The sequence below is a fragment of the Emydura macquarii genome, unplaced genomic scaffold (assembly GCF_026122565.2).
Source record: "Emydura macquarii macquarii isolate MOO-44397 ecotype Brisbane River unplaced genomic scaffold, CSIRO-AGI_Emac_v2 contig_691, whole genome shotgun sequence".
Classification (NCBI taxonomy): Eukaryota; Metazoa; Chordata; order Testudines; family Chelidae; genus Emydura; species Emydura macquarii.
Genome location: NW_027130828.1, coordinates 9,314,855 through 9,331,417, shown reverse-complemented (window position 1 = coordinate 9,331,417; position 16,563 = coordinate 9,314,855). Strand labels below are relative to the sequence as shown.

General features: G+C 39.8%; 1 protein-coding gene across 7 annotated transcripts in view; it reads right to left on the bottom strand.

Moving 5' to 3' along the window:
* MED27 (mediator complex subunit 27) overlaps window positions 1–11,251 on the bottom strand; it is a 175,744-nt gene extending 164,493 nt beyond the window's left edge. For 6 of the 7 annotated variants that reach the window (XM_067541940.1, XM_067541941.1, XM_067541946.1 and 3 more), the window contains exons 1-2: window positions 10,917–11,251; window positions 6,946–7,090 (exon numbers count right to left, since the gene is read on the bottom strand). In XM_067541940.1, the coding sequence (XP_067398041.1) occupies window positions 6,946–7,090; window positions 10,917–11,122 (351 nt within the window). In that variant the 5' untranslated portion in view covers window positions 11,123–11,251. The remainder of the gene's footprint in view (window positions 1–6,945; window positions 7,091–10,916) is intronic. The other variant, XM_067541939.1, reaches the window with a different exon arrangement.
* Between the last annotated feature and the right edge of the window lie 5,312 nt (window positions 11,252–16,563).

The window sequence follows — 16,563 nt, the reverse complement described above, 5'->3', positions numbered from 1 at the left end:
TGTAACTTTGATTCTATTCTAAATTCTGCCATCATCACCCATCGTTGTATATGTCCCAGGAATGAAAATTTGGAAGCATCATTTTAGACATAATAAAATATTTACTATATAACAACTGTAGAACAGTATAGTGCTTTATTTCTGTGTTTTAATTCAAAGTAAATAATGTAATTATTGTCTTGAATATATGCTATGTTTTATTCACAATATTTCACACCACACACACTACTTACTGTATGTAATATCCTACTGAAGGTTTGAAAATTCAACTTCTTTCCCTATTGAACATCCTTTTCCATTTATTTGTAAAGGGCTTACAAGACTTTGTTCTTGTTTGTGCATTAGGAATTTTGTTATTAGCAAAATTAATGTTAATAACTCCAAGAATTAAGTTTGCTGCTACAGAGCAGTCATACAACTTTAAGACCACCAGGAATAGAGGTGATTAGGAGCTTGTTAGACATAGTGCCTCTCCATACTCCCTTTAAAGCAGCAAAAATTCTTTACCAGATGATTAATTTTTAAAAAGTCAAATCTTTCCATTAACTACTTGAAAGTGTCCCTTTAAGATAAGAAGCATTTTTCCTATGAAAGTGTTCATCTAGCACCATCGGCATACAGCATGCAGCACATTTACTGTTCCACTGGAATCAATGGATACACCTTAACAGGCATTGCCTCAGGCATGCACAGGGCTAGGGTACACAAATGACATGCCAAGGGCAAGGAGGATGGATGAATATACAGAACAAGCAATAACCTCACAGAAGCAACAGATGAAGGAACAAAGGTACATCCAGCTCAAAGAATGAGTTGGAGTCAAGTGTTCAGAGATGATAAATTTAATCCAAATTCAAACATTGCTATAGCTGGCATGATAGCTGTTATATTACAAGCTTTAATGGATTAAAAATTAAATTAGCCTAGATGTCATGTATCCAATATAACTGTATATACTTTATAAAACAGACTTGCATTACACCATTGCCTTCTTTTTTTCCCACAAGACCACAGCATCATTCAGTGCACAAAATGGGCAGAGAAAAAAGGCAGAATTGCTTAGTGAATGAAGCTGTTATCTATAAGACCCTGGCCTCATTTGCAGCAGAAAGTGAAAGGTGTTCAACAGTAAGACAGGGACATAAAGGTCTTGTGGTTAAGGCACTGGACTGAGATCCAGGAGAGCTGAGTTCTGTCATTGATTCTATCACATATGTGATGTTAGATTAGTCATTTAAAACAAAATTTTCAGAGGTGATCACTGATTGTTCATTTTTGGAGAGCTCAACCTAACTAGTATCTGATTTTCAAGACTGCTGAGCGCTCAATTCCAGCTGAAGTCAATGGGAGCTGCAGGTGCTCTGCACCTCTGAAAACCCAGGCTATAAGCATCTCAACTTGGGCACGTAAATCAATGAAGTACCCAAAGTCAGTGGGCCTTTTGTAAATTTTGGCCTAAATTTCAGTGTGCTTCAGTTCCCTACTTGTAAAATGGGGATAACAATACTTCCGTTCTTCACAGGGATGTGGTGAAGATAAATTCATTAACATCTGAGAGCACAACAGAAAAAGCCATGGAAATATTCCATACTCAGTGCAGCGTTTCAACAGCATGCAGTAAATAAGATATGGGGGAACAAATGAATTAATAAAAGTAAGTATTAAACAGTTGCCTCAGTCTCTGAACCCCTTCATCCTATGCACTGAATGAGGTGGGGTGCTTTGTAAAAAATAGTACATGATCAATCATATAATTAAAGGCTAATATAATGCATACAAGGAGTCAGAGTTAAGGTTGCAAAGGCAACCTTCAATCTGGCATTTCCTAACTTTTAAATGCTTGGCTTTGCCACCTTAATGTAATTTTAATATAATTTTTGTATGACACATATATGGATATAAACTGTCTGTATTAGTCAGTATTTCAGTCTATCTTAATTGATCTTTAACCAGTTTCTCAACTGTATGCTTATTATCAAGATACTATCTTCCCATAAGACTTTTCTGTGAATTCTAACATAATGCAGGGGATGCATACTGTATAACATGAAAACAATTAAAAGTATTATTCTGCAGATGAAGTGCTGATTGGTCTAAGTCAGTGGTTCTCAACCTGTGGCCCACTTGCAGCCCAATCAGCAAATCCATGTGACATCCTCAGGGCCATATAAGTAGTATATATACTGTGTGGATGCGAGCCACATAATACATAGAGAGCTGCATATGCGGCCCACAATGGTAAATAGGTTGAGAACCACTGATCTAAGTAATATCAGACTACACATGCACATGCCAGGATCCTTGCAACCTTTACTGTAATCTTGAATTTCTAAACTGTTTGGCAGAGCAAAGTACAAAAATGCAATTATACATAGATACACAATTTACTGAAACAGAAAACAATTTGTAACCATTAGATAGAGCTCAGTGAGTGTTAAAAAGATAACTACTGGCTCCAAGGAGCACCAGAACTTACGAACTCCCAATCAACATTTCACCTACAGGAAGATAAATAACAAGAAAACAATGAGGTAATACACATCTTCAGCTTTACAACAAAATGCACAGGAAGATCAATTTGGGAAACGGTACTTCAATTATAACTAAAAACTTCGCTTCCATTCTTAAAGAAATGGTTAAAAAAAAAAAAAAAAACCCTCCACATATTAGACCTAAATACTGACTAATGAAGACATGTCATGTTTCCATGTGCTTTAGGACCAGGAATTAACCCAATTTGCCTATATGATTTCTTCCAGTACTTAAAACAATAAGTCATTTAGCCAAAGCAAATAAAAAGCCATCTAATTCCTCCTTTATAAATGATCAGCTTCAACTTTCAGCATTTATACCAGCTAAAATCTGTGAGCTCTGCCAGGCAACACCTGTAAAAGTAAAGTTCTTTTGCAGATTCATGTGCATGTTTAATCAATACATTTAACAAGCTGTTTTGTGTTCTCAAAGAACACAGCTGTCTCTATTACATGGACAACTTTACCATCTGCAAAAACTACAATAAGTAAATATCAAGATAGCAGGTGTTAATAAAGAACAGCCAAGATAACTCTTCTCTAGAGAGAGAATTAGTTCTTTCACTATAATCTTCTGTAGCCCTGGAGCAGGCAAACCATAGCTGTTGAGGTCTAGAAGGAACTGGTTTTGTGGTTCATGGGAACAATAAAGTAAGTTCTTGGGGTAAATCTCTGCAAAACCACAACTATTAAGTATAAACTAAATACATGGCCTTAGGCCAAAGCCTTAAGACACTAATTGCCACTTGAAATGTGGGCCTACACATAATATTCATTAACCACAGTTATACACATTCACATGTGATGGATAAAACTAATCTAAAATTGTCAAGGGAGCCCTTAATTTTCCATGTTAATATTTAGATTTTAAAAAGAGAACTTTCTATTAAGGTCTATAAAATAAAACCTTCCCATACACAAAATATTGCAAAGCTATTTATTTAAAATGTCTTAAGATACAGCGTATTTACACTACTTTTCTCCCAAAAGGTATCTCACTTATTATTGAACTTTTCTATCATACATATTAGTCTACTACCTAAACCGCTATCATTTTAAAAGTTAAACAGGTATATATGGCTCCATGCAACTGTAGAAGGCTTTTACAAGTGCTTTCCCTATGTTTCATGACGTCTTTTTGGAATCCTGCCCTTGCCGTACCCCACCCTTTCTTTATCATCCACAGGCAACCATGTGGTTATTCAGGCAATCAGTAATGCATGAACCATCAAAGAGAGAAAGGGAGAGGGAAATGCCCTTATCTCAGCTCATCAAAAATACAACAAACAAGCCACAAAGAGGTCACAAATTAAAAATTAAATGCAGAGTGAGAGAAAGTACATCCACACATTACTGCTACTGAATCTTCCCTTTCAAACAAGAGATATCTACAGTAGGAAGAGGAGGTGGCCAAAGACATATTTTAAAATAATGCTTATTACATTTATTCACAACACATGTTTAGCAAGGAAGAAAAATTAAGCACCAGCATGCTTGAACACCACTAGAATATTTGCTGCTACAGGCAAAGCCGCTGGATGGCTGAAGCCGTCACACGGATGAAAGATCTGCTATTAGCAAATAAGGTAATCTATCTATTGGCAAGTGCTGCAAAGACTACAAGATGTGACTACAGATTACAAGAAACTCAGGAAAGGAGATTAGTAATCTTTAGAGATTCATCGAGCAGACAGTAGCTAGTTAAATGCAAATTAACCAATTTATTACTCGTAGTCATAATGGCAAAAAATCAATTACAGAGGATATAGAATAAATGTTAATTATTTCTCCCCTAGAACAATTAAATGGGTCTGTGTGTGCACAGAAGACTTAAGTAACATGCTTTCTGAAGTCAGAATGGACTATCACAAACAAAATAAGAAAGCCACTTGTCATAGCTCTGCCTATTTTTACTAATTTAAGTTTTAAAATGTTTCATTACAATTTGGTCAATTACTATCTAATTATCAAATGAATTTACTTTGTTAATTACCTAAAGAAATAACTATTTAATCTAGGTAACTGAATTACTCATTCAGGAGCATTTGTGCACAAAGGTGAGGTTTTTAATGCTACTTTCAAGCATGAAGTGTATCTAAACAAATTATTTTTCCATCATTTGATAGACGACCAATGGCAAGAAATAAAGTAAAAATTAGTAATTTTTTAATAGGCTGGATCTTTACACTATGTTTCCACTGAAAAAAATCCTCTCATTAAACAAACAAGTATCTATTAGCACTAAATTCCACCTGATTTATAAAATGTTGACATACATTTGCACTCTGAAAAATGGTTGCAAAAATGGTAGTGTGGGGTTCTGTGTTTGGGTCTTAATAAGATTGGATCAATTTGCTCAGTTTACAAATGAAAAGTTGCCTTCCAAATTCATCCTGAAATATGAAAATCTTTCTTGCTCAGGCATCATCAGTAAGAAATAGTCTATTCCTGATACTGCTGCAGAACCTATACAACTGTATCAGAGAGGATTCTGCTCTGTCTTGTGCATCATCATCAGAATTATTAGCTAAATTCCAGCTGCAGAATCTCTTACTAGTAATGAACAATGAGCCAGAAACAAATCCCCCTCACACTCTCCCATAGTTGTACTGGCTTTAGAGTGCTCACAAGGGTACAAAGTAGTCTTTCTTTAAAAAAAAAACAAAAAACTTTTAAAGTAGGTGTGTGTAATAGGTTGGCAACCTTTGCTTGAAAATCCCACTGGAAGCAGCCAAGCCTGGGGAGAGGGGTTGGGCTTGAATTTGTGTTTTATTTTGAATTTCTTTTATCAATAAAACAAAACCCAACAAGGCGGTTTTACGTCTCTGAATACAGCCAGGGAGTAGGTCTGCTGAGTAAGAAAGTCAGTTGAGGGAAAAAAAGAAAAATCACACTTTATATTAAACTAATACTGTGTTCTGCATCAGAATAGAATTTCTGCAGCACTACAGGTAAATTAAAATAGAAGATTGTATTGAATTAAAAATAAAAATTCACAATGTGATGAGTAGAGTATTCCTTGTGGGGTTTATTTTGCTATTAAACTCAATTTAATTTATGAAGTCCAGAAATGGTAAATACACAACAGATTTTTATATTTACAGGACAGAGCTACACACTGATAATTATCAGGGAGGTAGGAAGTTTCAGCTGCAAGACAAGGGACAGTTTTGGCCACTGGGAAGGGATGGGAGGCTTTTGGCAATGGAGAAGGGATGCATCTCCAGCTCTCTCTTGCAAGCAGTTTTGGAGGAGAGTTGAATGCTAAGTTCTCCACCTCAGCAACCCACAGCCCTCTGCCACAAATTCTGCTACTTCATCCAAGGACAAATAAGAACATTAGCAGCTATATGTTTGTGCTAAAATGACCAACAACAGACAACACCAAGTTATTAGATTTCAGAGTTATCCCTCACCAGGAGAAATGAGGGCAGTTCTGCAGATAGCAGACGACTGTGAAGAAATGAAGAAACTGTCCACTAGCTGGGAAGGGGTTAAAGAGAGCTTTTGGGCCTAGTTAGCCCCATCCCATTGTACCTGCAGCCAATGTCAGGCCTGGAGGAGGAAGTAAAGAAGAGAACAGAACCAATCTGGTTCAGTTCGGGGCTGACAGGCAAAGAGGCAGGAGCTAGCTGCCTCCCTACCTAAGATGGAAGGATCACTGGCCTGCCAGCAAAGGCAGCCACCAGGAAATAAGCACAGTCTCTCTGGCTAAAGGAGACTATGGAAGAGACTTCAGAGCACCTAGCCTAAGAGATAACTGGGTGACTGAAGCAGAGACTTTGTGGGATGCTGGTCCCACCAAACTTATGGCTGTCCTGCCCTATGGAACCTGCAACGACAGCAGGACACCAACAAAAGTTCATGAGGGGCGCTACTACAGACAAGCCACCACAGTGACTTGGTTTATAAGATCCCCCCCACACACCACAAAACTAAAGGGACAGCAGTAGGAAGTAGCCCGGGGCAATGGATGTAGACTCCCCTTTGGGGGGTCCCATGTTTAAGGGCTGACTCACCTAGTGCTCTGGGCTGGGACCCAATGGAGTGAGAAGGCCTAGGTCCTCCTACCCCACTACCTTAAAAACTGAGGCACCTTGACCAGGGAAGCAAGGGACTGGTGGTCAAGTATTCCAACCACTAGGCCACTCAGTCCTCCATGCCCTATTACAATGACAACACAACATCAGTTCACATTTGGAAGATTATCTTCTCAAACAAGAACTAAAAACTTTTTTAAAATTAATTAAAGCTTAAATTCTGTTTCACAAGTTCTGCAGCCTTGACACTGTGATGTACATAGGATTCTGCCTTTGTAGCAGACCAAACATTATCAATGCACACCAAATACCCCATTTATCATTTAATTACTTCAAAAGATCTATTCATTAGCATTTTGATACACATCTTTTACCTTATTTGACCATTTATAGGCCTGAAGTAGTTGACTGTAGAGAGGAGTTTTGTCCTGTACAGGATCTAGGCTCAACAATCCACTATTATGGAGAGGATGGTTCTCAGAGGGTTTGCCTACTAGATTGCTCAGACGTTCCAGTTCACTACAAGTAGAAAAAACAACACCTTTTATATAAGATCTGTAGACAATGTGCAGTGACAATCAAGTGTGCATGTAAGATATGGTCCTTACACATCTCACGATTTTAAAAAACAAAAGAAAATTTTTTCAATTTATACATAAAACTTTAAAAATGCTTGTCTAGAACACAAGGCAATTTTGACAAGCATTTAATCACCAATATTATCAAATCACAAATTCCCCTCACCCCAGCTTGAGCACCTCCCTCACTGTAACTGCTGCAGTACAACATGCAGACAAAGAAGTGGTCTTTTTCAAGTAGGCAGGTCCCACACCATTTAATTAAGATATTGGAACCTAACTGTTCTTTCCCTCAGATAAACAGAGGTAATAATTTAGGATCTGATTCCACAACATATCCTGAAAAGCTTATTAATGCATGGATCAAGTCTCGAATTCATCAGTTCACAGGGCAGGGATGTGTCACAATTTTACAAGCACCATGCATATTTCTAGATCTGTATAAAATACTACTTAACTGAAACACTATGGATTATTATTGTTGCCCCCCCAAAATTCCTACTATAGTGCTTGTTTAGTTTTTGTTGCTTACATCTCGTTAATCAAACATCACATTTAGAGATAAAAAGTTAATGTGTATTTTAAAAATCCCATAATCTTTAGAAACTTTCCATAATGCTGAAATACAATATTTCAAATGACAGCCATAATCAGGTCCTTTTTCCTTTGATGCCTGAAAGCCGAATCCTGCTATCACTGAAGTCAACAGCAAAACTCCCACTGAATTAAGAGCAGGATTCAGGTCCTACTGCAGCAATTTGTGAAATTCTTAGCAGGAGAGAAGCCAAATGAAGGATTCAAAGCTGAAGACCAAGGTGAAGAATCATATACTTGAAAATATTAAAATTAAAAAGGGAAAATACAAAAAGGGTGGGGGAATATTGCCTTTGCATTCCTTTTCCTCTTTGTCTGTATTCGGTCCATTTATGTTGTCAGCTTTTTAGGGCAGGGACCTGTTGTCATATATGCCTATAAAGCACCTCCCTCACTTTTGGATACTATATAAAAAATAAATTACATACAAAAGCCTTCATTAAACATCAGTTGAGGGTGTTTATTAACATAAATTGAAAAATTAAAGAACTAAGGGATTCAAACAGTTTCCCTGCTGCTACATAATCCTTCATAAACTATCACTCCCTGACTTACATGTCCCACACTACCTTTAGGTCCCATTCCTGCAAACATTTATGCATGTGCTGACATTATTACTGTAAGTAGACACACAAATAAATGTGACACACTCACAGTAGTAACATCAAGAATGTGTTTTTGAAGTATTTGCAGGAGGCCTAAGTTGCCTTCTTACAGCATTATCCAAAGTCCATTGACTTCAACAGGTTTTTTACCAGACCCTTGTTTCTCGTTCAGTAATTGAAATATGCTATTACATGTCTAAAGCACCTCTCTCACTTTTGGTTGTTATATACATAATAAAAATAATATTTACCCAATTATATTGCAGCCTTTAGAAAAAATAATTAAATATTTACAGAAATAGGTGAGAACACATTCCCTAGCTGAGATGCACAACAGGAAAATATTTAAGGTAACTTATTCACGGACACTTTGTTGTCAAATTTGGTTGACTTATTTAAAAAAAAAAAAAAAAAAAAAAAAAAAGGTTTGGCACAATTTTGGAACCATGTGCAAACTTCCCAAAGTGCAGTTTGCGTGTGTGGAGGGGGAAGAAAAAAAATCAGCTGAATAGAATCAGAATAGAAATTTAGCAAAGTAGTGGAGAAAGTCCTCCAGTTCATCTGCACCTTTAATTTTCTTGTGTTTACAAGGAATCAAGTAGGAAGCTAGTTACCTTCATAGCCTCACTATGGATCATGTTGGTTTATGTGCAAGGCAGCAGCTTGTATGGAGGGCAGTAAGTAATAAAATGTCAATTATCTGGACTGAGTTGTTGGTTACCCTACGTTTCAGAATTATGTTATATTTCCTAGTCTACTGAGAAGTTTCTGAACATTTAGAGTCAGTAAAGTGATTTATAACTTACCACAGACACTTTACATAACAAATAAAGATAGAATATCTGCCCAAAACAGTTTATAGTCTGAAGCCTTATCTTGCAAAGAGATCTGTTCAGGTAGCCCCTTACTATACAAGAAAGTTAGAGTTATAATAAATAATAATACCACCTATTGATCCCCTTGCAGTATAAGGTCCTGTGTTAAAATGAAAACAGAAGGCACACAGGAGCACAAAGGTAAAGACAGGACAAGCAGTCACTTAGGAGATTAATGTACACTCATTCAGAATTATATTTTTATACAAACTACAAAAGTAAGATTAGGTGGGGCAAAATAATTTCTATGGCTTCCTATCCTACAAACACATCTTAGCATCACTGTAAAACTAGTGCATCCCACAAATTCTTCCTCTTTCACCTAGTCGGTAAGGCAATGTTTTTCTATAAATCAAACCAGCAGCTGAAAATGAAAAATGGGATATTTTCATGTCTTATTTATCTAAAATGTCATACACTTATGTCACTGCAGTAAACATCATCATAGTGATAGAAGCCACAGTCATGGATCAGGAGTCCAGTGTGCTAGGCGCTGTACAAACAGAACAAAAAGACAGTCTTGCCCAAATGAGTTGATAAATATCTTTGAGGATCTGGGCCTTGGTTTAGGTACCTAACTTGAATTCAGTGGACATTAAGTCAATTAGGAATCTAAATACCCCTGAGAACCTGGGCTTAAGTATAAAACAAGAGACAACAGTTGAATACAGACATATGGGGAATACAATGAAACAAAAATATCCCTTGCTGATGAGCTGTTAGAAGTCTACCTGAGCAAGCCAGGCAACTGATAACTGGGCTCCACACCTGTTAGTTCTAATGCACCCTATCAAAAAAATGAATCCCAAAGACTGAGTAAGGGTAGCTTTTAGAAGTGCTGTTAACTTCAAAATCAGATACTGTACACAGTCACTAACAGCTATTAAAACTGAAAGAATTCTAAAATCCAATCTACTTCTATTTATCCTCGTCTTTTACTTTTCCCATGGTCCAAACCCAAAAATGGGTTAAACGTCAGTTAAATCAGTGTCAACCGTTTCGTGTCAGTGTCACTCTGAGGTTCCTTAATGGCCCGAGGTTTTTTTTTTTAATTTCACATGCTGCAGGGGAAACGTTTGTGCCTGTAACATCGGACTGGTCCCAGCCCTGACATAAGCTTGTTTCCACAAAATTAAGGGGACGCTCAACTTCGTCAAGTCCATTTCAAGACAGGAGTGAAAGGGAGTGGCCAGCCCTCCACCCACTCTGCTAGTTGTGGGGCTTGTCGAAATCACATTTCCTATTTGTAAAGCTCTCTGCCCCCTTTTTCCACGCCAAGGACAGGGGGGAGAGGACACAAGGCAGGGGGAGAAGTGACACGGCCGGTGCAGCGCTGTCAAACGCCCATAGCGGGAGCCCAAAGCGCTCCCAGGGGCTCGCTGGGTCACGGGAGGGTTCCAGCTGAGGGTGCCCCCTCCAAGCTTGGATACACCCGGCCCGGCCCGGCCTCCCTTCCCGGAAGCCAGGCTCTCCCCTCAGGCCCCAGCTCCCCTCCGAGCGCAGGGCACCGCTTCGCCCCCGCGCCCACCCCTGAGCGCCGGCTCCCCCAAGGCGGCCGCTCGCACCGGCCTCCGAGCCTCTGGCACCCCCACCCCCAGTGGGCGGGTTCCCCTCACGTGAGGTCCCGCCGCCCCCAGCCCCAGCCCCCGCCTCGGCCCCAAACCCAGCCTCCCCCCCCCGGCCCCGCACTCGCCTCAGGTCCCGGCTGACCGAGTGCAGGCTCTCCTGGAAGCACGAAACGAAGCCCTTCTCGCGGCCCTCCAGCGTCTCCTTATTCCGCATCCCGTCCTTCAGGCAGTCAAACACCCGCGTGACGCTGGAGCGCAGCGCCTGGATGGCAGCGATGGCCTGGGAGAAGGCCTCCAGGTTCACCCCGGGGCTCAACACCCCCTCCGCCATCTTACCCCGCAGCCACCAGCTACACGGGCCTCCCGGTCCCCCCGAGCGGGGCAACGACGAGTAGCGCCGGGAACACCACGGGGCCGCGTCGGCCAAGGGCAGCCTGGGAAATGTAGTCCCGTGGGGGGAGTCCGTGCGCGTGAGGCGGGAGAAGGGGGCGGGGAGTCAGTGTGTGGCGGCGGGGGGGGGGGGTGTACAGCGGTCTGTGGGGGGATGGGGAGTGTGGGGGTGAGGCTGAGGTGGGGGTGAGAGAGGGCTGTCTGTGAGGGGGGGGGGGAGTCTGTGCGTTTGTGGGTAAGAGAGATAGAGAGAGTGTGTGTGTGTTGGGAGAAGGGTAAATCCTGTGTGTGTGTCTCCAGGAGATTATGTGTGAGTCTGTCTAGTGTGTGGTGTGTGTGTGCACACGAGTGAGAGTCTGTATCTGCTGTTTCTGAGGGGAAGGAGTGGTTCAGGGAGATTGTGTCTGTGTAGGTAACTGTTTGTGTGAGACAATGAATCTTTCATTCTGCTTCTATGACAGCAAGAGTATTTCAGGTAAACTTGCTCATTTCCCCTTATCTTGGCCACTCCACTCCACCCCGCCCAACTCAGTGTATAAAATAACAAGCTATGCAGGAATCGTTGTATGCTGGCTCTGAAATATGTGATGATTAAGGGCACATAGATAGTAGGGGAGCCTAAAATCTGCTTTACACTAGATAATGAGGTTAGTTTAACTACGTTGGACAGGCATTTGAAAAATCCACCCCCCTTGAGCGGTGTAGTTAACTGACCTAAGTCTTCTTATAGACAGCACTAGGTCAACTGAAGAATTCTTCTGTCAAGGTAACTATCGCCTCTTGGTCAAGTGGATTGCCTACGCCGTGGGAGAATCCCTCCCATCTGCGTAGGTAAGTGAAACAGCTGTGCCACTGTAGCATTTTAAATGTATACAAGCCCTTAAAAATACACACAGACAGGCTAGGTCTACACTATAAACGTACATTGGCATAACTGTCACTCAGGGGTGTAAAAACACCCGAGTGACGTAGTTATACTGACCTAATCCTCTGTGTAGGACTAGTAGTCCATCCATGCAGAGTCAATTGTAGGATTGTGGGCTACAGATTCCTTAGTTTCTCAGCCTCTTCAAGAAATAATAACTGTTTCATAAAGGTATTAATTCCATTCAAAAACCACAATTCACAGACAAATAAATACACATCTTCTACTTTGTTAGGTATCTTTCTTTTATTAAATAGAAATTATTACCACAAGGAACAGCAGAAGTGCCATTGCCGAGTGTTAGGTATGTTTAACTGTGTCACTCGGGGATGTGAATTGTTCACACCCCTGAATGACCTAACTTTTTTAGTGTATATCTGACCTGAGAACTGAGTGGCATAGGCAGTGATTTGCTCTATTTAGTCTGAAATCCCAAAGTAAAGGGATGCTTTTAGAATGGTCCCAGGAACGAAATAGAGATTTGTTAGAGAATAAAGAAAGATACACAGTTAGAAAATGGTGCTGAGCTCTGCTCTTCACAAGCGATCCTTGTCACCTGACAGGACAGGATTCATTATTTGGAATAAATGACAGTATTAGAATTCTAACATTACTATTGAATCATCAAGTGTTAATTGCCTACATGTAAACCAAATTTATACCTGTTGTAACTAAACCTGTAGATTCAAAGCCTCATGTATCCTGTGGCAAGCTGGATATTCTATGACAAGGCTACCAAGTTTCTTCACACTACATAGTTGAATTTGATGGCAGTTTGGAAATTCTGCACAGCTTCAGGTAAATGAACAAATTGAAGTTTTTGCTGAATTAAGTATGTAGCTGAGTAATACAATCAGTACAGAATTCCTCCTATTTTTTATTTTGATATTAAATTATTTTATACAGCTCCAAAAATGTCAATCTTCAGTTTGCCACACATTTTTGTGCTGACAATGCATAACAGCTTTATAGAAATAATAGTATTACCTAAAATAGTCAGGAAAACAACTGGTAGTTTTCTCAACTCAGTAAGGGGCAGCTGGGACTTTTGTCACCTAGGAAATAAAGCAGACTGTGGAGGAGTGAGGATTTTAGCAATGGGAAGAAAATGCATCTCTTTTTTTCTTCCTTTTTTCGGCAAGATTGGAGTTGTCAAGAAATTTTCTGGGATGTGGGGAAGGCCTGAATTTCAGATTCAATACTCTTGTTTCCTTGCTATTGCCTGCCCCAAAATATCTCACTTCATTCAACTATGATGGATAAGTATTTAATCTAAATGTGTCCACTAAAATGATAGGTGGTGAAATAATCAACAGTGTTGAGAATGAAATAGTCAAACTGCGTTTCAGAGTTAAACATTCCTATTCAGATGAATGGGGGCAGTTTAACTATTGTTTCAGGCTGTCTGCAAACTCAGAAAAACAAAACTGGGTCAGTTCACACTTGGTTCACATTTGGAATGATTTCTCCCAAGGCTAGAAACCTTTTTTTCTAGTGAAGTCCTCATGTCTGCTTCATGTTTCTGTGGCAGAGGATACAATTTGTGACAAATTCTGCAACTGCAATCATAGGATACATGGAAACTGCATTCAAGCTTCATTTGTTACTTATTGAGTCCTACTGAAGTCAACAGGATGTTTTTATTGAGGAAAAATTGTAGGATTGATCCCATTAACTAATTCTTCCTCACAACACCCATGCAATATAGATAAGTATTATCCATTTTACAGCTGGGGGAAACTGAGACTCCAGCTATGCTACAATTTATGCTAAAACTTAATCAAGTTTGTAACCAGTCAGTGACATGGTTGGGTTTAAATGTGGTTTGAATCATTACTCAGTATGGCTAATACACTATGACAGAGAGCATGTTTCACTGTTCATAGTGGTCTAATTTTGATGTAAGATTGTTTTCCTGTAACCAGTATGTCACACTTTCTGCAGCGTAGACAGAACCCCTAACCATGCTTGTGTAATGGGTTTGGCTTGGTCCTCGTACCTCTCAGGTCTTTGTGCCGTGGGTTATTGCCCCTTCTTCTGCTGGTGTTGGCTTGAGTGATTGTATTCCAGGCATTCTCTCTTGCTGAGGCACTATGGAATACCTGCCCAGATTTTCCCAGAATGCACTGATAAAACCATGGTTATAGAGTGTGGACATGGATAGGCACACTTGGCTGACACATGGTTGTTATGAAAATAGCTGCTGTATGGATACAACTCTACCATGTTTGTTAAAAATGAGTCAGATAAGAGTTCACAAACTAGATATAAAAGCTTAGTTGTACTTGTAATGTAGACAGGTCTGAGAAGTTAAGTGACATGCTGACAACTACACAGCAAATCAATGACAGAACTGGGATCAGAATGTACACTAAAAAGTTCTGTCTGTCTGAATAGAAATATACAATATCATAACCAATATCATAAAAAGATTGTGGAAGAGAAGCATGATGAAAGAAACAATACTAGGAAGTAGAAAACTAAGTACTAAACAGTTTATGCAAGCATATAGAATTAGATTAGATCCTCAAGAGCGCTACCTTTTCTTATAAACGCTTACATGGCTTCAGTTGAAATACTCACGCTATTAAGCGTGCATAAGTATTGCAAGTTCAGGCCCATAGCTAGTAACAAAGAATATGACTAGCTAATGAGAACTGAATACCTAGTTCTCTAGCTATCTATCTGAGGGTGTCTCTTTACAACACACTTCCCTACACTTGAAGCTGGGGGTACGATTCCCCGCTTAAGGAGACACACTCATTGAGCTAACACAGTAAAAATAGAGTATAGCCATGCTAGATACATATTCGGAGCAGCTAGCCCCTTCTGCCGCTCATGCTGCTGTGACTACACTATTTTTAGCATGCTAGCTTGATCAGAGCTAGCACAAGAATGTCTCCTCAAGCTGGGAATCAGACCCCCAGCTAGAAGGTTTGGCATATCCACAGTTAACTCAAATGCACTAACTCGAGCTAGCCTAGCTGAAGTGAGAGCATCCACACTTCAAAACAACACCTGAGCTATGCGGAATGATATGATTAGCAGCACAGAGACATTGGACTAGCAGAGTGATTGGACTGGCTGCTGATGAATTGTGACTCGAGCTGTTGCATCTCCACTGCATTACAAAGTTTGAGTGCTGCTGAAGCTAAAGCTAAAGTTGCTCACCCTGTGACGGACCAGCTAGCTCTAGCTTAAAGCAGCACTCAACTCAAACTAGAGATTGTGTGTGGATGGGAGTAACATGAGTTACTCAACCTAAATGTGCTGTGAAGACACACTCTAAGTTACTTGCCCAAGCTATGACAGGAAGTCTGTGGTGGATAGGATATTGGCCTTGAATCTCCTGAGTCCCCTGGCTGACCTATCCACTTGACCATACCTCCTTCCTATCAAACCTCAATCATTTAAGTTGTCCATGGTTTTTGTTTAGCACCAGCAGTGAGCTTGGTGCTGTATAATACACAAAATAAAAATTGTCCCAGTCCTAAAAGGGCTACCATAAGTGATGGCTGTTCATTTGCCCATGCAGAATAGCTAGGGGTCTTAGTCCAGCTTCCAGTGAAGAAATCTCCATATCACAAAATCCCCCAGCCTATACCTATTTGGTATCCTTGCACTATGCAGAATGGCCAAAGACTGAGCAGGCTATGGATATTGAACTGCCTTTTGCCCCCTGAAGGTGGCCCCTCTGAGGTCAGGTTTAAGGCAATATGGGGAAACCTGCTGTGGTCACGTTCTGTGGAGAAATAGAGGACTTCAGTCTCCAGAGCTGCCAACTTCACACTTTATACCAGCACTGAATTCAAATGAAAATTTAAAGCAAAATGCAAAAATAAACTTTCCCCAGTCAACCTAGTTGTGTTATTTTATGCATGTAATATTCTGTCCCAAAAATATGTCAAATTTTACTTGCAAAAATAAAAGGCTGCTGTTTTATTCCATACGCAATCTGTAGAGCAATACGCTCAGCCACTTTTTTTTTCCGCTCAAAGATCAAGTGCAGAATCTGGTATAAAACTGAACAGGAAGAATATATCATTATTCAAAAGCTAAATAACTGCTTAAAATTAGATCTGTGAAGGCATCGAAAAATACCAGAATTCACAGATGGTTTGTAGATAAATTCATACTGTATTCAGTCCACTCAACATCTAAAAAAAATATATACGCTTTTTCCTCTCTCTCTCTCTTCAGTCTGAATGCTGATGTCTGCTCAAAACATATGTGCTTCTTTCTTTAAATTGAGCTCTGAGTCACGTTCTATTGCACTATTATATTCAAACAGTGCTCTCTGAAAATTTGCACCAATATATTTATTTTTAAAATATGTAAAAATATATATTTAAATTTTGTACATATTTTTTGCATACTTTCAAATGGACAGCTATCATGAACAGGTTAGATATGATGTTAGCATAAATGATAATATAGTGGGAATAATGTAGATAAGC